Source organism: Pelobates fuscus, chromosome 2, assembly GCF_036172605.1.
Source record: "Pelobates fuscus isolate aPelFus1 chromosome 2, aPelFus1.pri, whole genome shotgun sequence".
Lineage (NCBI taxonomy): Eukaryota > Metazoa > Chordata > Amphibia > Anura > Pelobatidae > Pelobates > Pelobates fuscus.
In genome coordinates, this window is record NC_086318.1 from 92,994,459 (window position 1) to 93,019,220 (window position 24,762).

At 38.6% G+C, this 24,762-nt stretch overlaps 1 protein-coding gene across 1 annotated transcript in view; it reads right to left on the bottom strand.

Annotated features, from left to right (window-relative positions):
* CLSTN2 (calsyntenin 2) overlaps positions 1 to 24,762 on the bottom strand; it is an 827,610-nt gene that overhangs the window by 295,361 nt on the left and 507,487 nt on the right. The window contains exon 3 of the mRNA XM_063442469.1: positions 8,114 to 8,309. Coding sequence (XP_063298539.1) covers positions 8,114 to 8,309 — 196 coding nt within the window. The remainder of the gene's footprint in view (positions 1 to 8,113; positions 8,310 to 24,762) is intronic.

The window sequence follows — 24,762 nt, forward strand, 5'->3', positions numbered from 1 at the left end:
TCTAAAAAAGGAACTGATTGGGGTACAGATTGGGGAGGGTTGTTAGTGTCAACGGAGATGGGAATATCGAGGAAAGACACTATCTTGTCTGACTCCTTAAGAATACTCTTAGGGGCTGTGGCTGTAGCAGAGGATGCTTTGTTTCTATCTCTGCTAGTGTTCCTGAATTTACCCCTTTGTGGTTTATAGGGGGCACTGTCAGTGTCAGACCAGGAGGTTTCCCCAGAAGAGATGGAGTTAGAATTAGTGTTATTACTTCTACGATTTTTGGATCTTCGCCTGAAGATTTGTCCCTCTTTAAAATCGTGAAAGTCACGTTGGAATTTTGTGTGTTTTTTAACTTTCAGATGGTGTTTGAAGTTATCTATATTTTGTTGTAATTTGGTTTCCATCTGTGGGTACAAATTCTCAGTTTTAAACTCCTTAATTTGACTAATTTCATTAGTTAGTTTGAGGTTAATATTTTCAAAGTTGGAGGTTTCCAATTTGATGAGAAAGCCCATTAAGCGGTAGGAGCAATCCAGCAAAATGGAGTTCCACTCTTTGAGTTGGTCCTCAGATTGTACCTTGTCAGGCAGAAGGACTTCTGGACGTAGTCCTCTAGGAACCAATTTTTGTTCAATGTATTGTTTAAGGCTAGTTATTTCCCAGAACGACCGAATTTGTTGTTGGTATGATTTCTGGATATTGAAAAAAGCCTGATTGATGTCATTGTGGATGCTAGAGGATTGAGATAGTGGATTGGTGGAAAAAACATTAATTATTTCTTCCTGACCCAAATTGGGATCTAATAGTTTGTCTAAAAGATCAGTCATTCGGAGGTGGCACTAGTGAAATCAATTTGATAAATTGAGCTTCTGAAAGAAGTGGGTATTAAAACCCTAGAGTTAATCAACGTAGAAGGTAGGATGAAGCTGCTAAATAGAGTAGCTGGACAGTGAATGAAGGGGTTAACCCATAGAACTGAATGAAAAAACAAAGAACTGGACTGTCCAGTGACCTTAAATAAAATGTAACTTTTAATGAATTATCAATATAAAAAGATAGGTTTTTTAATGAATTCTCAATATATTAAGAGCTGGAGAGATATCGAGCTCTAGACGGACATAACATAAAAGAAAGAGAGAAAGAAAACGTTAATAAACGTATGTGTCCCTACTGGGATAATAAGTTTCTCAGACTGCATGTGCAGACTTATACTGTATGGTTATGCTGAGAAATAATAACTAGTCTCTATGTATCAGTGACACAGAGTCGTCTGAGCAGAGTGTCTGAGTTTGATATGAGAGACGTACAGAGTGCTGGCAGTGATTCGTGCAGGGAGACTCCCTGGAGAATATCAGAATACCGTGCAGCAGTCAGTACAAAGATAGTAGTAGGGTCACAGAAAAATGAAAAATATATATACAAATAGAAAGTCAGACAGGTAACGCCAGAGATATAATAGGGTGAGTTTACTGTCTAAGTCCCGAAAGGGGGTAAGATATTCTGATAAATATCAGGTCTGGACCTCATAAATTGTCCAGAACAGACAGATCATGTTAATACTCTGGACTGGCCTGTACTGCCTTTTAATGGTGTAACTTGGTTGGCTAGAGGTCCCTGCCTCTGCCTAACAACATCTGGTGATGTGGACACGTAGTATAAGAGCATAGATGTCCCCAAAACATACAAATAGGGAGAGCTGAACGAGACGTCTGTCTCTGGAAATCAGTTAGTATAATACCATAGTACTAACTCCTGCTAGATCGCAGGTCCGCAATAAATGAGGGTCTAAATACTCACTGGTATATTCTGCAAAGATTATTGAGGTTTTAAACAGATTACTGAAGTTCAAGTTAGATAGTCCGGCTAGCACCCCGGCAGGTTACTAAGATTCTGATCAGCTGGTCTGACACAGTCAAAATACACAGCTTGTCATCATCTAACTGTAAGAGGCCGCTAGTGAAATGCTTAGCTCGGGCTAAATACCTTCTCTTTGATAGATTAGAGTCAAAAAAACCCCGCTAGTCAATACTGCAGAGATAGCTCAAAGTAACTACAGATTCCTAGAGCTTTCTAAAGATCAGGTCAATTAGTCTGGCTCGGTGGAATAGGTGCAGCTTGTCAAATGCAGCTACACGGAACAGAGCTCCGCAGTAAATGAGGGTCTGGAGACTCACTGGTACATACTGTCAAGATTACTAAGGATTGCAACAGGTACTCAGATTTAAATAAACTTTGTCTGGTTAGTTCCCCAGCAGATAACTAAGAATCTTGATGAACTGGTCTAGTTCGGTATGTTTACACAGATTTGTCAGCGCTAGTCAAAATGCTTTGCACGAGTTAAATAACTTCTCTTCTATAGTTCAGAGTCTGAAGACCCGCTAGTATATACTGCGGAGATTACTAAAGGTAACTCTAGACTTCTAAAGATTACTAAAGTACAGCTCAATTAGTCTGGCTCAATAGATTTACTACGGCTTGTCCAAAGTAGTTTACACAAAACGAAAGCCCCGACGCGCGTTTCGCCTGTGAGCGGCTTTTCAAGGGGTGAGTAGAGATCTCGTGTGTCCGATTTTAAATAGGGCGCCTTGCGTCCTGATTGGTCGGTGGGAGGGGCAACCAAAGTTGGGTCCGGTTAACTCCTACCATGCTGGATGAGATGTAGTGGGAACCCAAACAGCTAGTATGAAGAATTCATACATTAGAGGAACCTGGATAGTGACCATATATTGATAAAGATATATGGTGATGATGATGTGGTGCAAGTCCGATAGATTACTGACCAATCAACATTAACAGGGTATAAAAGATTGCCAAGCTGTAAACTGGACAAAGTGATGATACAGAAATAGTAATGGCTAAATGTTAATTGCAACGTTGTATCAGTTGCAGAATGGTACGTGCTTGGGTACAGTCTCAGCGGTGTTTGCCTAGTCAAGTGTCCGATTTTAGTTCCAGACACTCGACGGCAAAACACCGCTGTTCGGTAGTTTAAGATGGCCGCCGCCACGTGTTTGTTTCCTGAATGGCGGCCACCCAGAGGACACAGAACACATTACATGATTGCCAATTACCCGTTTGCAACATTGTTGCAAACGGTAATTGGAGGCACACTCATTCCTGGGTGGTCTGGTTGTTCGGTAGTTTCACTCAATATACTGAATGGAGTGATTCTACCGAACAATCAGAATGCTGCATACAAATCACCCAGGATAAACTTAACACATCTATAAATACATATATAATATTACAGGCAGTACACTTGAATATGCTTCACAGTCTTAAAGGGACAGTAGTCCCAAAAGTCCCAATATGTCCATAGATGCTGTTAAAAGGGCCAGTAGCAGCAATATACAGTACAATATGCCCCAAATAACCCAGGGGCCATAGTCAGTAGGTAGGAGGCTAGCAAACAGGCTTCTCCAGGGCCCAGTGGCGAGGTTGGTTTCGCCACACTGAGCACATGTGACAGACGTGACAGAGTCTGGAGACGCCATGGAGAACGTTCTGCTGCCTGCAACATCCTCCAGTATGACCGGTTTGGTGGTGGGTCAGTAATGGTATGGGGTGGCATTTATTTGGGGGGCCGCACAGCCCTCCATGTGCTCGCCAGAGGTAACCTGCCTGCCATTAGGTACAGAGATGAGATCCTCAGACTCCTTGTGAGACCATATGCTGGTACAGTTGGCCCTGGGTTCCTCCTAATGCAAGACAATGCTAGACCTCATGTGGCTGGAATGTGTCAGCAATTCCTGCAAGACAAAGGCATTGATGCTATGGACTGGCCCGCCAGTTCCCCAGACCTAAATCCAATTGAGCACATCTGGGACATCATGTCTCGCTCCATCCACCAACGTCACGTTGCACCACATACTGTCCAGGAGTTGGCAGATGCTTTAGTTCAGGTCTGGGAGGAGATCCCTCAGGAGACCATCTGCCACCTCATCAGGAGTATGCACAGGCGTTGAAGGGAGGTCATACAGGCACATGGAGGCCACACACACTACTGAGCCTCATTTTGACTTGTTTTAAGGACATTACATCAAAGTTGGATCAGCCTGTAGTGTGTTTTTCCACTTTCATTTTGAGTGTGACTCCAAATCCAGACCTCCATGGGTTGAAAATTTTGATTTCCATTCAACTATGTAAAGAACAAAGTATTTCAGAAGAATATTAAATTCATTCAAATCTAGGATGTGTTATTTTTGTGTTCCCTTTATTTTTAAGAGCAGTATATATATATATATATATATATATATATATATATCACTATATGAACTCAGGCTGATGCCACCATATTTAAATGTTCTAGTGAGTTTATATGTTTTCTTAATTTGTACAATGTTCCTAAGTCAGATGTAGTCTGTGACTGTTTAATCAATTGTGTGTAATTCATGTTTTTGCTCAATTTCCAGTGTGCTAGAGCGAAGTAAAACATAATTCTTACCAACAAGTTGCTCTCCCCTCTTGTATTAAATTGTACCTCCAATTAAACAAACTACAAAGTATTGATAGGGTACATGCATGCTTTCACCGAATGATTGACCTTTGTATGGATTATTCTGTTCCGTGTTTCCCACTTTAGCTGTTGTAAACTGTGTAGTAATTAATTGGTTCCTGTAAAACATTTCTTTCAAGGCTCACTTAACCCATTTTATTATGTATATTAAAAGCAATGAGTTATCAAGCACCACTTAAACAATAATACTTTTTTTTGTTATCCTAAGTGTATTACGGTGTGAAAAGTTGTGTTACAATAAGCAATGTACAGGTTTGTTCTGTAGTAAAATGTTAATCATAAAAGTGAATTAAGAAAATGATCAGAGCATTTTCAAACTTGACTAATGCTGTCTAAGTGTCAGCAAAGTCACTTGCATATCATTCAGGGTTATTTGCTAAGCCACAATGTAACAGATCACCTGGCACCCCGACTGGGTACCTCCGTTGAAGGATGCTCCTAGCGCTTCCTGAGGGCTCCAAGCACTCCAGCAGACACCATAACCACCATAGACTCCTTCAGAGAGCAAACCAGGAACAAGCTCTTACAAGAGCTTAGAAGTGAATATTCAAGGGAGCATGCAGAGCATAGCAATCCCTTGTAGTGATATAGCCGGTTACCCCCAATAAGAGACAAGACTCTAGATTGTGGGTGAAGAAGAACTGTATTACTTGGCACCAAAGGGCCTACTTTTATGCAGGTTTTCCACACATAGTACCACCCACAGGGTTTTTCAGAACAACCAATAAACACATTACAACACATACAATGCAAGTGCAGCAGCCAATCAGACACAATGGAACAATAGAAACACACCCATCATATTCCTCCCCTCTGCTTAGGAGATAATTGAGTCAATTACTGTATCTACTCAATTATCTCCAAGCTGAAAAGTTACACTTTTTATACATTTTTATAACTTTGTGAGTTTACATCATACATACATAAAACGTATATTAACCATATAACGTATTTTAACCAGTATAACTTGGGGACAAACATATCAAAAATTCACTTGAATAGGTTCAGGGGTTTAAAAGTTAGGTCGAAGTCCTTTGTTAACACTTGCAAGCATGGCTTTTCCTGCCCAAACCAGTTCCCACTGGTCTGGCAGTGTCCCTGGGACAACGCCCTGCTGGAGAATAATGGAGCTGGGGGAGGGGAAGAACCACACCTTCCCAGGGATTCAAAGGGGAAGAAAAAGTGTCCAAAAAGTTTCAATATGTCCATACACTGTTTTTAAAGGGCCAGTACCATACAATAAAAGTAAGCCCACATGCTGGCTTAAACGGGTACAATCTCCCAGGGGCCATAGTTGTAGGGTAGAAGGCTGGCAAGCAGACCTCTCCAGGACCAAGTGGTGAAGTGCACTTCGTCACACACAATTTTTTAGAAACTAACGATTCATAGTTCAGATTTCAGGCTAAAAATGGAAAACTGAAAACATTCCTCAAATCAGCTATTTACTCATCTTCGCTATTTTGGACTAAAATTTGAAATTTGCTGTCAATCACTCAGCAATTCACAGTTTAGGTTAACACTTTGATGTGTTTTTATTATGCCTTCAGCAGTATCGAGTGTGTGGTACTAAAACTGGTCAAAAAAGAGGGATACCAGTCAACATCTGCAAATTACTATTAAATGCATTTTCTCTCCACATGGACACATTAGTTGGCAATGAAGTCACAAAGGCTAGAGGTTGTTTGAATTGCCTCCAGTGTTGATTAATTCACAGGGTTGGTCACACACTAAATGGGGCAAAATAATTTGGTCCTTAAGGAGGCCATTCAGACAAAAGAAAAAAAAAAGACCTCGTTCAGGATATTTAACAATCTCAAAACAGCTGAAATCTGAATCTGAAAATTTAAATTGAAGCTCAGATTGCTAAAATGCATATCAGGACCTGGAAATCAAAGTCCAGAGAAAGCATACTGCAATAATAGTTGTTCTAAGGACATTACATCAAAGTTGGATCAGCCTGTAGTGTGTTTTTCCACTTTCATTTTGAGTGTGACTCCAAATCCAGACATCCATGGGTTGAAAATTTTGATTTCCATTCAACTATGTAAAGAACAAAGAAATGATTCTATTGTTTGTCTACATTTGCATTTGCAATTTAAGCCTTACGTTTACCTAAACTGTACTGGAGCATGATACGATTTGCTACATGCTTAATAAAAACATTTACATAAAAAGAGCATTTCATATAAAAGCTCAACAAAAGTTACAGATTATATTTTTTAGTGGCATAAATTACCAGGAAGTATCCGTTTCCTCTTTAAAATGAAATATTACCTTTTTCTGTGTAAAGGGAAAGCAAGATAAATATTCCATTGCAATGAAGAAACAAAACATACCACAAGTGAGACAAACCAAGTTAGAAATTGGAAATAGACATGCTAAGGAAACCATTTAAAACAAGCAATGAGTCTAAAGTGGTATATAATAACATAAAAGGTAACGTGCAATGCATCCAGAAAGCTAAGGTCTTGACCACGTGTCGGGGCCTCTATAAGTCATTGCCTTTAATGTGGGGCCCTCTTAGCCCAGAATCGTATTGCCTACACTACTCTTTGCTAAGCCTACTTAAAGAATAAGCCAGTTTAGCCAGAGCAGTGAAATAATAGAGATGGGACAGGAAAGACCTATCATATTCCCTGTGTCTCGATTAATGTGCTGATTCTGGTCCTGGCTGAAACTCACGAAGCAGAATGATATTCTGACAAACTCTGCTTCCTGACAAAATCTGTTTCTCCTCAACCTTTGGTAATCATCTGAACTCCCCCTCCTTCGGAATCAGAATGGTCCTGCTGTTCAGTGTCCTGCAAGTAAAGTTACTATTGCTCTGCGCTTTACAGTGGAGCACTAGGACTTAAGATCTTTATGGTTAAGGTTATCCCAAAACTATGGGAAGCAATGTAGGATGGTTTATGAAGGACACAAGTGGGATTCTGGGGGAGGGGGGGGGGGTAATGTGTATGGGAGCAATGGAAGGGGGAATGTGGAGCTGTGGAGGGCGGAATTCGAACTGTGGAGGAGGTCTCTGGAATTTGCAGGGGGATGGGATGGCTTGTCATCTCCCACCTGCACCAAGCCTTCTTATTCTCTTTTTCTTTGTGCAGGAAAAGTTTCCCTCTCAATGTATCCTACATGTATCTATGTATGTAATTATGTTTGTATATATGTGTACATCTGTGTTTGTGACTGACGCTATGTTTCTGTGCCTTCATGTATGCATCTGTAATTGTGTCATTATGTGTTTGTGCAAGTCTTTACAGGTTTTTGCCTGTATGTAAGTATCTTACTGTGAGTGTATGTGTGTATGTCTTTGTACACATATCTGCATTTATCGTGTATATCTGTATGTCTGACTGTTTGCGTCTGATCTAAAACAAGGCTACAGTCAAGCTAAAAGCATCCCCCCATCATTTTGGCGTTGTGAGATGTCACCTGCCAAACAGGAGCTTCTGGTACAAACCATCCATTTCCATGTTCTTAATTAGCTGAGTTATATCTTTAAGAGCATATGAATTAGCAACTGATAAAGATAAATAGTTCCCTTCAGCATAACTTAGAGATTCACATATGGTAGCAGATAGAAAAAAAAAAAAACGAAGGAAAACCACGTACTTATGAGATTTCTTCCAGTTTGCACCACTTGGACCTGCTCCACAGTCATACGCTTGAATAATAAAGGTATATTCTTTCTGAAGTTCACAATCAATTGATCCTTTTGCTTTTAGACGGCCTTCACCAGATGTCTTGTTCAATACTATGGCCTCAAAAGGAGTATCTTGACCATGGATTTTGAATGCGCAGATCTCTCCTGTGCAAATAACAGCATATGTTTAGAGATCTTTACAAATCTTAATATGTGAGGCAAAACAATATGAGATTTAAATCGGCAAACATTTATAACACTATAAACAGCAGGGTCATTGGAAAGTCATTTTAAAAAAAAAAAACATATACTGTTCTACATCTGTAAGTAAACTCTCAAGTCACTTCATCCCACCAGCCTGATTTCAGTTGTAAACATGATGTTGCAGGCACAAAACTGAGTTTAAATATTTTCATATACAATGGCTGAATGTATGGATTTCTGTCTGTTGTGTTTTAATGTTAGCATTTAACATGTTGTAGTGTGTAAATCTATGTATATGCAAATACATGTTTGTGTTGGTGTGTTTGTTCCATTGTGAAGGCAACTGTGTATTTTTGTGTTTGTGGTTTGTGCCTGAAGGGCAAGATTTTTTTGAAGAATGGGTCTCTTTCTCTACTTTGAGTCCTGCTTTTTAAAATGAGGGATGTGTGTAAATTGGTAAAAATGTAATACTACAAATTTAACTATTTTGTGCTTTTTATTTTCAAAAAAACTGCTAATTTGTGGTTAAAGTTTAACTGCATATTTCACTCATTCGCACCAAGGCAAATATATATTAAAACAGATTCACATATCCCATCATTTAATACAACAAATTCTTCAATTACCATTTAGCGATATAAATAATTACATCCCCACAATATGATTTTGACCAAATACAGTCCCATGAACATTTTAACAGGCTCACATTCATACCCTGCAGCTTTAATCTCTCTTTATACCACGTCACACCCATAATAGCTATATCCCCAAAGTGTATGTAAGCTTTTTTAACATGGAGTGTCAGAGTCAGTGCACACCAGACTGTGTGCAGTTCCAAAAGAGTTTTTTTTTTTTTTTTTGCATACAGTCTCAGTGAAAGTACATAAGCTCCCGTGAGTGTCAATGGAAGCGTGAGTGGATTTTTTTTCCCAGTGTTGGAAATATCAATGTGAGTGCATAATTTTCTTATTTGTGCATTGGCAGTGTGATTAAATGTGGTTTTGAATGTGCATTATTGTAGAGAAATCTTACATGTGTTTTTGTGTATAATGTGAATACATGTTTTTTTGTTTGTTTTTGGAGTGTCTCTGTCTCTGTACTTGAGTGTGGAGTGTAAGTGTAATGTAATTGTAATATGCAGTGACTCTGTTCTTGACCACTTGCCCTATCATTTACACACCCATTATGTATAATTTCCCTCTGCCACTAAAAGAAGCCAGTTCCGTTGTGCAATTGTATGAATTGCAATGTGAATGTTCTTACTGTCTCATTAACATATTTACATTCTGAAAAACAGTAAACACCCTTCCCTCATTAGGTTAATTTTAGCATTTTTGTTAACCTGGGGAAGAAATAATTTGGACCCATTATTCTTGTCCTTGATTCATTAGGATTTAGTTGCTGCTTTGCACCACTACACTCAATTTACATTCTTGCTGCCCCTATGAGAAGAACCTCACCTGAAAGATGCAGAATGCAGAATTGTGACACCAAGTCAGAAGCCATGATAAAGATCTTATAATGCTGAAATGTTGCTGGATCCATTTTTGGAAGTAATAAATACAGATACGTGGATGCAGAGTTGCTGATTTCTACTTATTTTTTGCATATCATAAGACATGCACTTCAATGGATATTTATAATCATATAAATAGTTATGGATATTATAAGCATAGATTACTGAAAAATATTTAATTAACTTTAAATTATCAGATGTGTTGTAGAATCTTGTTGTTGTGATATGAATATTATAACGTCTTTATTCAAACGTCTTTCAGACACAGGATGTAACTAGTATTACAGACTTTCATTGTATATGGATGGCCACCACATATGGTTCATGTTAAGAATGATGGATGAAGGCCTGTTGATAGTAACCTTTGCTTTGCAAGCTAGGCTCCCTTTTTACTACCAAGGCTCAAATTTCTAAAGGCATTTATTCAGTTTACCATGTATATATAACTTCTTTTGTGTAACTCCTATTTAACCGCCTAAATATAACGTAATTGGCTTTAATCAAAGATTTCAAATGATGCTAAGTCACCACCATTTTTCTATGATAACCACTTATTTTAAAGTAAGGCAACCTTATGTACACGCCCCTATATAACTGAATTTTAAACCTATAAAACCAATTGTAGCTAAGGATTTTTGCCAATACTTTAACATCAAAAATGGATTCTATCTTGAAGTGCTTACACATTGCTTGGTATTGGTCAAGACGTTTAAAGACTTTTTTTGTTGTTCTCGGATGGTGTGTATGTTTGAATAAATATACATTTTTGTCTGCAAGACACTCTGATTTGATTTTTTTTAACACTGGTGTGTGACAAACAAACATCTCAAGAAAACCTAATTTCCTACACTTACAACATACAGGCAGTCAACTCACAGAGTTAAGGGAGACAGAGGAATTTCTTGGAACATAATTGCCCATGATTAGGCAGTATTTTTGCTTTAACTTTCATACTGAGGTTTATCAACTCTTGAAATTTCCAGTCCAGCGGCAGAACTACTACCGGTGCTCTACTGGACCCACATGCTAGGGGGACCCTTTGGGTACCCGATGCATTTAAAGTCACCCGATGGGAATTGCTGAATAGGAGACTGGTGGGCACTGTAGCTCTTTAAGAGTGTGATCAGGCAGTCTTGCAGGAAATGAGAGCAGGTCACTTCCTCCCAGCATCATACAAAGTGCCACGCAGGAAGGAGGTGTCAGCACAGGCAGCAGGACTGAAAGAAGCAAGGAGTAATCTGCTGCAGACCCCACGCTCATTCCCATCAGCCTCAGCCAGTAGCAGCAGGACCCAAAGGAAGCCACCCTCCTGCACACAAAAGGTATCAAAAAGTATGCTATGAGGAGGGTGTCTGTAAATAAAAATATCATGAAATGTATGTGTCTATGTGTGTGTCAGATTGTGTGTGTATCTGTCTTTCAGTATGTGTATGTGCATCAGTGTGTGTATATGTCAGTATATTTATATATGTGTATCTGTGTGTTAGCATTTATGTATATCTGTGTAAGTATGCATATATGTATGTGGTAGAGTATGTCTATGTGCATAGATCCTAACAATCAAACATCAACACAACATGACAACACACCCATGCAATCAAACACAAATATTACTTACACAACACACCCAGTAATAAAAAGGCTCATATTATGTAAAATCACCCCTTCATTCAAACACTAGACACCTACATGCAACAGCACACACCACTGCATACAAATGCAAACACTACATACAAGTACACCACTGCATGCCAGTGGCAACAGCACATACAAATACACCCCTACATGTTCACGGTCAAATGGTAGATCCCCTGTTAACATAGCATTATGGAAGTTGTACAAGAGATGGGGATCTACCTTTTGGCCCCAGAGAGGGGCCAAACTTTGTTTATGCCTCACAGCCCCCTCTACATTAATTCCACCACTGAGTGAGTCCACACTTTATTAATATAAAATATAGGCAATGTTAATAAGACAGATAAACAGATACTTGTTAAAAAGTGAAACATACATTGATGGACAACAAAAATATAAGTTGATTTACAAGAGAGAACATTCAGAAAAACATGCATTCCATGCACAGAACAATTCTTTACTTATCACCATCATCGGTGTCCAGCTGTGATATTCCATAATACTGAGCAAAGCATAATGTTTGGCCTCAAGTCCTTTAACCACTACAATCTACTTTATCTTTCATATTCTCTGCGTTTTATCTTTCAGTCTTGCCTGCAGCAGTAAATGCTTCACTACCATTCCTGCACATACCCCTCCTCAATATGTAATCACTCACAGATTCTTTACTTATATTAGATGCACATTATAACTTGCTTAATACTTTCACATCTATTAGCTACAGTTTTACATATCTTATTTATCTTGTTTTTTTTATCCATATGTATATATCATCTGCCTATAATGTATGTGATCCTAATCATTTTTACTTATATACATCTCAATATGCAAGAAATAACATTAGTAGTCATAAGCAGGGTTAATTTATATGGTTTTATTTGATTGTGTATTACAAAGTCATGTTGCAATGGTGCTACTCATACCCATCTAGTACCTATATAGAGTTAAACAGTTTTAGTGATTCAGAAAAAATATATTTTCTGATATATTAGAGATGAAGGCTTCAAGCAGTGAATTGGTAGTGTACAGACACAGTTAACCTTGATGTTGTTAGATGAGTTTACACTTCAGTGGTGCTACAACAAGTGTTATTCAAATTATTATTCCAAGAACAATGACCACTTCAATATTTTGAAGTGGCCGTTGTGCTTTGAGTCTCTATGTACAGCTTTTCAGTTTGAAGTAAGAGTTCCAGGCTGGCCAATGTTATTTGCACAGATGGTCATTCATGGGCTGAGAACAATACGCTGATGCTCCCAGTCAATCAATGACAGGCTGGATACACATCACCCAGCTTCAGATAAGGATTGGTGACTGATGGGACCCTAGTAGGTACTCCTAGCATTTTTACCTCTACAGTGGGCTTGTAGTCTGTATGTGTAGTGTGTCAGTTGTTGAAATGCTGCACACACTTACTTACTTAGTTGTAATAAAGATTATTTAACCACCATTGAAAAGCGGGTTTATTGTCAACATTTGCACACTTTCAGTGGTTTGCTATGAACAAATCAAACAAAAGCAATTAGTGTGTGTGTGTCTGTCTGTCAGTGAATGTGTGTTTATATCTGAGTGTGTCTGTAAGTGAGTTTGTTTGTCAGTGAATGTGTGTTTCTGTGAGGGAGTATGTGTATTGCTGTGAGTGAGTTTGTGTGTGTCTGTCAGTGAATGTGTGTGTACATCTGTCAATGTGTGTGTCAGTCAGTGAATGTGTGTGTATGTCAATCAGTGTGTGCCTGTGAGTGTGTGTATGTCTGTCAATGTGTGCTTGTCAGTGAATGTGTGTTTCTGTGAGGGAGTATGTGTCTGTCAGTGAATGTGTGTGTACATCTGTCAATGTGTGTGTCAGTCAGTGAATGTGTGTCTTTCAGTGCATGCGTCAGTGCATGTCTGAGTGATTGTGTGTGTCTGTAAATCTAGTTTGAAATATCAATAAATCCGATGTAGGAGTGAATAGATAGCCACAAAGTAAATTAAAGTCCAGTTTTGTTTTAAGCAAGTTGGATGTTCAGTAGGAATATAGGGAGTTCAGGTTGGTTTGCTGCAGATTTGTAGATAAGGCAGGAATGACGAGTTGTACAGGTAAGTTTGGAGCAGGTTGGTGAGTATACAGTGGCATACCTACCATGGTCGCAGAGGTCTAGATGCCGCTCCTTCGTGTTCCCCCTGTCATAGGGGGGCCCAAGAGGTGGCCCACTGGCAACCTAATGGACCCCGCTGGGGGGCGGCAGAGTTCATGTCAGACGTGGTGAGGGAGCTGTGTTCTCTCTGCTCTGCTCCCTTGCGCACCGTTTGATGATGCAGGGAGCCAGAATATGACATTATAGTCTGGCTTCCGGCATCAGTAGACAGCCCGCAAGGGAGCAAAGCAGAGAGAACACGGCTTCCTCGCCGCATCTTACAGACACTCAGACGCCCTGCACTGAAGCCCCACTGGACTCCAGGGACAGGTAGGGAGGCTGGGTGGACATTTTATATGAATCATTTGGATGTCTGTAAGCGTGTATGTGTGTGTCTGAATGTGTGTGTGTCTGTAAGTGTGTGTCTGTAAGTGTATGTGTGTGTCTGTAAGTGTATGTGTGTCTGAGTGTGTATCTGTTTGTATGTGAGTGTGTGTCTGAGTGTATGTGTGTGTTTTTGTCTGTAAGTGTATGTGTGTGTGTATGTGTGTCTCAGTGTGTGTGTGTGTCTGTGTGTCTGTATGTATGTCTGTATGTATGGGTCTGTCTGTGTGTGTGTGTGTGTGTGTATGTGTCTGCATGTGTGTGTGTGGGGGGGACAGGGACGTGTGGGATAGAAGGTATACATATCGGGGGGCCCAAGGGCAATTTTCGCACAGGGGCCCCGTGGTTTCTAGTTACGACTCTCTGAGTATAGCAGGTTATGAAGCCAATAAGGAAAATCCACAGGTTAACTCAGGAGCCAGGATATGACGTCTTTTTAGGCAATCATGAACTTCAATGTCAAGGCCAAGTGGTGAGTTGGGTGTCACCTTTGGTAGGAACCCAAATTAGTCCAGGCAGGTGAGCATGATAAGGTGAGTGGTCAAACAAAATCAATGTAGAAACTTGTTTTTTTAAAGGAACGGGATGCACATAACAAAAGTCTTGCTTGTAAGGACAGGATCCTGACAGTTGAGCTATTTTAATTGCTTTTGTTTGATTTGTTCATTGCAAACAGCTAGAAGTCTGTAAATTTTGTCAATAAGCCTGATTTTCAATGGGGGTTGAATAATGACTGCTGCTGTTGTCCATGAATTGTGAGAGTATGAGCAAAATAATCATTTCAGTGTCCTCGTATGCCCTAACAGGGTTTCTCCACAAGAGAAGACGTGACATTGGTTTGTACAGCTGAAACGTACTTAAAAGATGGAAAACTTGTATGACTTATTTCCCAAACTCTGCTCTGGATTATAAATGTTACACATTGCTCATAATAACAAGAGATTTCACCTTCTACAAAAGGATATAGACAATAATTGGCAAAGAAGGACAGCATTGTTGTTGTTTATTGATTATTTGTCTTGGAAAGAAGTAGATTATTGAATAGAAAGACGAGCATGAAAGTCCTACTTCCACTTGACTGGCTCTACATAGACTGTGTAACCTCATTTTCCAGTGTAAGCAGTTATACAGAGAAGTTGTCAAACATACTGTTTCAGGATATAAGTTCAATGTCAGTAAGGAGTCTTGTGGACTACCTAAATACAAGGAAGTTTATTGATCACAGGAAGCATTATCCACAAAGTCAGTATACTATACAGAATATCTGAGTAGCAGTATACTAATTAGTAGGACTTCCATAGTCAATCATGTACGTAATCATTGTGAAGGAACATTCTTTATATAGTAAGTTATGTAAGGACATATCTAAGTAATACAGGACATGTATATTCCTATGCTGACTAGCTTTAGACTTAAAGGACCACTCTAGTGCCAGGAAAGCATACTCGTTTTCCTGGCACTAGAGTGCCCTGAGGGTGCCCCCACCCTCAGGGACCCCCTCCCACCCAGCTCTGGAAAGGGGAAAGGGGTTAAATCTTACCTTTTTCCAGCGCTGGGCGGAGAGATCTCCTCCTGCTCTCCTCCTCCGATCCTCCTCTTCTCCTCCCTGTCGGCTGAATGCGCACGCGCGGCAAGAGCTGCGCGCGCATACAGCCGGTCACATAGGAAAGCATTCATAATGCTTTCCTATGGACGCTTGCGTGCTCTCACTGTGATTTTCACAGTGAGAATCACGCAAGCGCCTCTAGCGGCTGTCAGTGAGACAGCCACTAGAGGACATAGGGGGAAGGCTTAACCCATTCATAAACATAGCAGTTTCTCTGAGGAAACCATAAGCACCGCAGGCTGCAGCTATCTCCCTTCAGAACGAAGCAGGAACAAGCTCTTACAAGAGCTCAGTGATTATAGCAAGGGAATATGCCTAGCATAGCAATCCCTTATAACAGATTCCCCCAATAAGAGACAGGACTCAAGTTGAGGGTAAAAATAGAACTCTCTGGCTGCTAGCTTGCAGCCCTTTTTATTAGGTGCTCCCATGAAGGGGAGGGACACACACAGTAACGTACATTAACCAATCACACAATAGTTACATCCCACACATAGCCCTCCCCTCTACCTGTAAACTAATTATCTGTACACACAGGAAAATACAATTATCATAGGTAGAGAAAATACAGTTTTTACACAACATTCATAACTCCCAAAATATACATCACATTCGCATAAAAATACATATTCACAATCAATCCATTCGGGGGAACAACATACTCAAAAATCATACGAATTGGACCAGGGGTTCAAAAGTTAGTACAAATGTGCATTTGACCTTCTGGAAGCATGGTTTTACAGGGCCCTCTATCCTGGAGACAATGGGGGTAAGTAATCCAATTATCCAGGACTAGAGGCAGACTCCATTAACCACATGGTTGCAAAACGACATAAAACACTTTAACCCCTTAAGGACCAAACTTTTGCAATAAAAGGGAATTATGACACGTCACACATGTCATGTGTCCTTAAGGGGTTAAAATACATAAAGTCACATTTTACACATAACACACAGACATTTCACATATCCCCAGATAGCTCAGGTCTGAGTGCACATTATTAAGTGAATGGCACTCAGACCAACCAAATACAGTTTAATCGCCATGGAGCCAAAGTCTTTAATCACACGAATAGGCTCCATGGCATAGCTATCTGGGTTACCACAGCTCACACAGGGCAAGTACCAAATGACCCCACTGAATTTAAAGGGCCAGAATGAGTGACATACACTCTGGTATGGCCGAATACTGTTTTTAAAGGGCCCGATCTCCCAGGGCCATAGTCCAAAGGCAGCAGGTGGGCAGCCAGGCTTCTCCAATGCAATGTGGCGAGATTGCTCTCGTCACACTTATGTATATAGATATATATATTATTTCGTTCTACATGTATTTTAATATCAATATATATATATATATATATATATATATATATATTAAAATACAGTTAGAATGAAATTACGCATGTATATATATTTTCTATTTATTTTTTATTATTTTTTTATTTTATTTTTTAACGTATTTATATATTTATTTTTTATTATATATAAATATATATATATATATATATATATATATCCAAAAAGAGAGGAGAGCACTCCAGAGGACTTGTTTAAAGCAATTTATTCCGTGAAGAAAATCGTGAAGAAAATCGACGTTTCGACCCGCAGGTCTTTATCAAGATACAAAATCAAGAACAACAGTGTCTTTATATACCCTAAAAGATTAAGGAGTGATTACTTACCCTGAATGTGTTGTGCACCCGAAAGCCATGTGTGCTCGATGTGCTGTGATTGCCAAACCCGCGTTGGCGATCCCGTCGGTGTGTAGTGACGTCACCACTAGTGCGACGGCGCGGAAAAAGGACGTGAGCGTGCGTCTAGGTAGCCCAAGGGGTCAAGTGTGGGCAAAAGCTTACGTGGTGTGTGTGAAGTGCGAAAATTATGCCAGTAAAGATATATAGGAAGAGGATATTCATTGATAAAACCAGATATTAGATTGGGCATGTAATGTACAGATAGACATACTAATCCTGCAGATTGGTTAATGCAGTGTTGAACAACACAATGAGTGTGTGTGTTGCGTACAAGACGAGAATCGATGAGAGTATTGGTCCAAAGGGGGACAAGTGCAAGAAGGCAGAGGACCCAGGATGCAGGGAGTGTAAAAGGATGAGAAGGGCAGGGGATATGTGGCAAGAAGTGGTGACACATGAAAAAATAAAAATAAAAATAAAAACATAAAACCAAAACGTGAGCAAATCAATGTACACATGAACGGATCTATAAAGAGAGGTCCTAAAGTGTTTAGCGATGTATATAGGAGTGTGTGAAGAACTAGAAGAGTGGTGAAGTGATGTGTGGAGAGATGTAATGCAGCTGGTGGTAGCGAGCTGGGAGCCAGGAGCTAGGTGTGGAGTTAAAAGAGTAGTAGTGAGCTAGATAGGAGGAAGAGTGACCAGACAGAAAATCACATATAGCGTCTAGTGAGCTGAATTAAATGCAATATACAAGTGAATACATGGGGATGTATATAGATGGAACAAGCAGGATCCTGCGCTACAGGACGAGCGTGTGGCAATGCCCAACTGGCTAATAGACAATGTTGTGTAGAAGAGAGGCAAATGTATGAACAGGACTTAGATAGTAGACAATGAACATCGAAATAAAGAAAACATCTTTATTTCGATGTTCATTGTCTACTATCTAAGTCCTGTTCATACATTTGCCTCTCTTCTACACAACATTGTCTATTAGCCAGTTGGGCATTGCCACACGCTCGTCCTGTAGCGCAGGATCCTGCTTGTTCCATCTATATACATCCCCATGTATTCACTTGTATATTGCATTTAATTCAGCTCACTAGACGCTATATGTGATTTTCTGTCTGGTCACTCTTCCTCCTATCTAGCTCACTACTACTCTTTTAACTCCACACCTAGCTCCTGGCTCCCAGCTCGCTACCACCAGCTGCATTACATCTCTCCACACATCACTTCACCACTCTTCTAGTTCTTCACACACTCCTATATACATCGCTAAACACTTTAGGACCTCTCTTTATAGATCCGTTCATGTGTACATTGATTTGCTCACGTTTTGGTTTTATGTTTTTATTTTTATTTTTATTTTTTCATGTGTCACCACTTCTTGCCACATATCCCCTGCCCTTCTCATCCTTTTACACTCCCTGCATCCTGGGTCCTCTGCCTTCTTGCACTTGTCCCCCTTTGGACCAATACTCTCATCGATTCTCGTCTTGTACGCAACACACACACTCATTGTGTTGTTCAACACTGCATTAACCAATCTGCAGGATTAGTATGTCTATCTGTACATTACATGCCCAATCTAATATCTGGTTTTATCAATGAATATCCTCTTCCTATATATCTTTACTGGCATAATTTTCGCACTTCACACACACCACGTAAGCTTTTGCCCACACTTGACCCCTTGGGCTACCTAGACGCACGCTCACGTCCTTTTTCCGCGCCGTCGCACTAGTGGTGACGTCACTACACACCGACGGGATCGCCAACGCGGGTTTGGCAATCACAGCACATCGAGCACACATGGCTTTCGGGTGCACAACACATTCAGGGTAAGTAATCACTCCTTAATCTTTTAGGGTATATAAAGACACTGTTGTTCTTGATTTTGTATCTTGATAAAGACCTGCGGGTCGAAACGTCGATTTTCTTCACGATTTTCTTCACGGAATAAATTGCTTTAAACAAGTCCTCTGGAGTGCTCTCCTCTCTTTTTGGATATACATTTACGCTGTGCAGCACCGAGGCTTTTTTCTGCTGTTCTATTTAAAGGTAGAGTGCCAGACTCTGAACATTTTGTATATATATATATATATATATATAATGAAAATTATATATATATATATATATATACATTTAATCAATATCATTGTATGTGTATTTTAATATTAATATATATATATATAAATATATATAATTATGTATATATTAATATTAAAATACACGTAGACAGTGTATGTGTATTTATGTGTATGTGTGTGTATATATACTTAGATCATATATATAATAAATATATATATATATGATCTAAGTATATATTATTTAATTTTACACCGTTTTAACATCTTTTCATTTATTTCCAGGCAGCAGGGGGAGTACCTGTTATTACAGGCACTCCCCCTGCTGGCACTGACATGGACGGCACTGACATGGACTTCCTGGGCTCCCAGGTGAGTCTCCATACCGCGATCACCGGCGTGGGAATGCCGGCATGGGAACGCCGGCGACTGGGTAAATACATAAGAGCGCATGGCGTTCTATGCCACCCTGCGGTGTTTAGAGCCATCTAAATAAGGACGGCATAGAACACCCTGCAGTCTTAAGGGGTTAAACTGGTTACAGTGTCTGGAGTCCCCTGGTACCATCATTTTATTCAACATTAAAAAAGTTTTTAATGTATTATGTTTTAATGCTAAAAAAAGAGTATCGGCAGTCCATCCCCTCTGTGCTGCTTTGGTTAATTAGGAAGTATTATCCTGAGCAGCAATAGGCAGCTGTGATTGGCTGAGAGTATCAGCTGACTTTGAATTTATAAGAGCTCCATATAACAGTATGAATGGGTATGACAACAAAGAAGTAGCCACACCTTAGACTGTGGGTGGTCAGGAACCCTTATCTACTGTTAAACTGCTCAAACGTGGTTTAACACTGAATAGAAGGACAGTGCCTCAAGGCACTATTACAAATTCAAAGAGATGAAATGGTCATGGTGACTACAGTGTCCCTTTAACTCTTTATCCTGCAACTTAGTGCCTCCATTTTGACTGACTGTCAGTCATTGATATAAGATCTGTCCATTGCACTTGGCACTCCGCATAGAGAGAGCATACACAGAAGCGTAGATTGGGATGATTCACCATATATCACCATAAGTATCGTGGGCAGTTTTACAACATTTTTGGGCGATTGTCTGGAATTCTGTTGATTAAATTTGTAAAATATGTTCATGTGTTGCTTCTTTTGCTCCTCAACTATGACTTTGGAATGCACTAAATATTTTCCATGACACAACATATTTACCAATTTTCCATCTTTCTAGTTTACTTTTTTTCTTCCACTCGAAAAAAGTGGGAATTTAGTGAAATAAAAGCAGACACTTTTTACACTTAAAAAAAAAATAAAAAAATAAAAACAAGTTAGGACATAGGAACAAATTAGAGACCAAACTGAAGAGTATTTTTATGAACCCTTGGATATTTCCTCACACATTTTTTTTATTTTTTTTAAGGTATTCCATTATCTGACTAAAAAAAGCCTCAATAAATATTATCTAATTTTTCTTACTCTTACATTGACTGTAAAAAAAATCATACTATAAAAGATATAAAAAAAATAAAACTATTGAGAAATGTGCACATAAGTCCACAAAATAGCATAGTAAAAAATACCATAAAATTTAATTTTAATGTTTACGTGCTAAACCTTGTATAACCTGTGAACATTTGCCCAATTATGAAATTTGCTGACAATTCATTATTTGATTAACAAATTACAATTACTGATCAACTGATTAATGAATTACTATTATTGTTTAATGGAAACCCAAAATATTGGTCTATTTTATTTTACACTTTATAACATTATGTCTTCAATAGACTGCTTGTAGTAAGTATGCCAACTGGATCAACATATATATTTGCAATAGAGACTTCTATTCCCTATCATTATATACAATCTAAAAAAAACAATATACTTCTAAAGCAATTTGATAAGCTAGTGCAATAAAGACAAAAGAAATGTGTGCTTTGGCCTATTTTTGATCAATCTGTATGTTCTGGAAGGGGAACACATGCTAACATTGCTTTGTTTTTGCTTTGTGTTTGCAGTATTTAAAATGTATTTAACGTGATTGCTTTGAGTTAAGTTTGTTTGAAAATAGCATTTCAGTGTAAATATAACTTCCAGAACAGCTGCAAAGTGTGTGCATTATTTCTCACTGACTGCAAATCTTGTAAGAGGAGGTCAAAACAGCAGGTGCCTTGTGATATTATGGTCTTCCTCAATAAATTCACATTTACATATACCATAAGTGACACTGTTGGTATGTGCAGAATGATAGGAATAGAAAGACAGATCTGGAGATACACAGAGCATTATCTGTAAAAGGCTCATTGGCATTCATAACATGTGTGCTTTGTACTTCCATGTCCTCTATATGCCATATTTAGGCCCTCCTTCTTGCACAATGTCATCAGAATGGGTTAGTTTGTTGTCTGTTTGAAGTTGTAGATAATGAAAATTGATTTTGAAATAGAATATTTTCTATATGTCCTGCTATCGCTAGAGTAATAATCTGGCATTTTTTACATAATTGTCAAGTTTGTATTTTTTTTATGTACAGTTAACAATTCTACCCAATAAACAGCATGGTTTATTGTATTCAAATCTATTCATTTTAACACAAATTAATAGAAAATAGAAATAGAACAGGAGTAGTAAAAAAAAAAAAAAAAAATCTGTTTATATATATTTATATATTTATTAAATATATTATATAGAATTGCAGCTATTTTTTACAGCCCTCTCTTGTTTCTCTCTATGTAGCTTACTTTTCACTTGATCTGTGAATAAAATCAACATTTAGTGATGGTCTCCTAGTCACCAGTCAGCTTTTTTCCCCATCAATCATCTCTTTTTTATTTTTTTTGGAGTCACAAGCAAAATTCCAAATCACTAATTAAAATGAACATGTTTGGGCATTGAGTGGCTCATTTGGTTCATGATTCAGACTGAAAGGAATCTTCAAGTCTAATAACTAGAATTATTAGACTTAGAATGGCTAGAGTGTAGACATAACTCATTACTGCACCTGTCAGAGATATCATGGTGATGGCTCTTCCAGTGTACACCCCCATTGGGGATTGTGGGTTCAGTAATAAGAAAAGGGATCAGTCTTTTGAGCAGGTGCATTGCTATGAGTCTTTGACAGTGGTGGGGAGAGGTCAAGCACTGAATTTGTGGAGCTATGGCCCAGAATTATTTTGTCTTCTACTCTGCTTTTCCTGATCATGTCGGGCTCCCCACTGAGTGTAGGAATCAACTGTGAGCAGAAGCAGAGAATTGATAGAGATACATATGGAATATGATAGAGTGTCATATTCCCTGTTTGCCTCTATTACTGCAAGAGACCATGTTGGTGGGGAGGGAAGCATAATTAAGAGGGGCTAAGGAGTGAGATAAAATAAGCATGGCATAAGATGGCAGACAAAATAATAGGGTCGGGAAAATAAAAAAAATCAAGAGTTTTAGATAGAATGGGGTGGAAAAATAAATTCACACACACCCTATAAAATACAGTACTGCTTAGCACAATACTCTATGGATGCAACTAACATCCAAGGAACAAGGCAGGTATAAGGGGGTCCTCTTTATGGTGTATTTATGTGCCTGTCTGTGTGTGTGTGTGTGTGTCTGTCTATGCTTGTGTGTATCTCTGTTACTTGGTGTCTATATGTTCCTGCCTGGGCCTGTGTATGCATGTCTATTTATATGTGTTTGTGTGTGTCTGTAATTACCTGTGAGTGTGACAAGAGGAGTGTTAATGGATGGAGTTGGGAGGGGAAATGTAGGGTATGGAGCTTGAGGAAGGGGTCATCATATTATCTTTGGGATTTAACTCTGAAATTTGCGACCACAGCAATGCTCCTGCTTTTACCTCACAAGGAATTATCATGAACATCTGGGTCATCATAAGGGCACTGATTATTATTTAATCTATAACCTGATTTTAATTTTGAGTTACTGGTCCACTAACTTAACTGTTTGTTTGAATGGCATATAGGGGTTTACTCAGTGAATTCTGTTGAATTCAAAACCATATTACAAAAGTTAAGTGATGAAAATGTTGATTTTAGGTTCAGCTAGTAAAATGTTGTATAAAAATATATATAAATTATTCAAACAACACAAAATTATATGCATAATGTGTGCAATGTATCCATAGGTTAAAAAATATAATGCAACATTTATATTAGTTTCACATTTTATCCTGTCAATTTTATAACTTTCAATTGATGGAGAATTTGTCTAAGAGCAATTTATTTAAGATTCACATTAGCATCTTTAACTCAACCAAAAGTGGATTTTGTTAAGCAAACTGCAAACTTAAAGAAGTCAAACACTGACAAGGTTGGCAAGATAATTAATTGAAATCAGTCTCCTAATTCATTTGAATTATAGTAAGTTGTGTTAAGTTAATAACTGACTTTGAAAGCTGTTCTGAAAAATATAGATATTTTTTTTTATCCTAACTTTTTATTACTCTTGCATGGTTATTCATTAATGTAAGAATGCAAAGTGAAATCAAAATAAAACACACATTTAAGGCTAAAGTAGCTGAACTAAAAGCACATCCAACTTGGAGAGTGTTTCCTGGTTAGCTTTTTTGGACTTAAATATGAAATTCACTTTAATTTCACTTTATATTCCTGACAAGTGTCAATTTAGTGGATAACCCTGTTTACATTTTCAATTTGGTTCTTTTTTTTTTCGTAATTTATAATTTTGCTGTACATGTGATAACAAACAAGCTTGGACTGCCACAATAGCAGTAGCAAGCATTGTAAAATCTGACATATTAAACCATTGACATGACATTCGAGATAACTGCACATTTTTGCATTTTTTACAACTCAAGCTAAGTGAGCATGAGCATATAACAGAAAAGTGTAAAAGCACAGACTATCTCTTACTAGGTGCAACAAAAAGTATGTTGACAACTGACATAAAATTAAAGCATAAAAAAGTTAAAACAAGCTGTTTAAGAAGGTGTTTACAATGGATTGCACTTCCTAAGAGAATATCAGGCTATGTCTAAATACTTAAAACACTTAAACAAAGGTGCCACTGGGTATGAGCTATTGATAAAAAAAAACAAAAATCATGAATGCTAATTTCTGCAAATTTAACTTAGTAAATCGGTATTGATGTCACTAATGCTAATCAACCCACTCCGCAGGTTGGCCATGACAGAGAGGCCATCTTCATGCCAGCATTATTTAACCCTCTCCTTGTTAGCAGACATTGTAGACTATGCTGGGTGTTTTGCTGATGATTGTAACTTGAACTGCAGTGCCTCAGCACTGCGTAACTTCAGCCCCAGGCATTGATGGGAGCAGGTACCCTGTGTCGATAGATCTTCATATTTGGAATGGCAGGATCCTGGGCC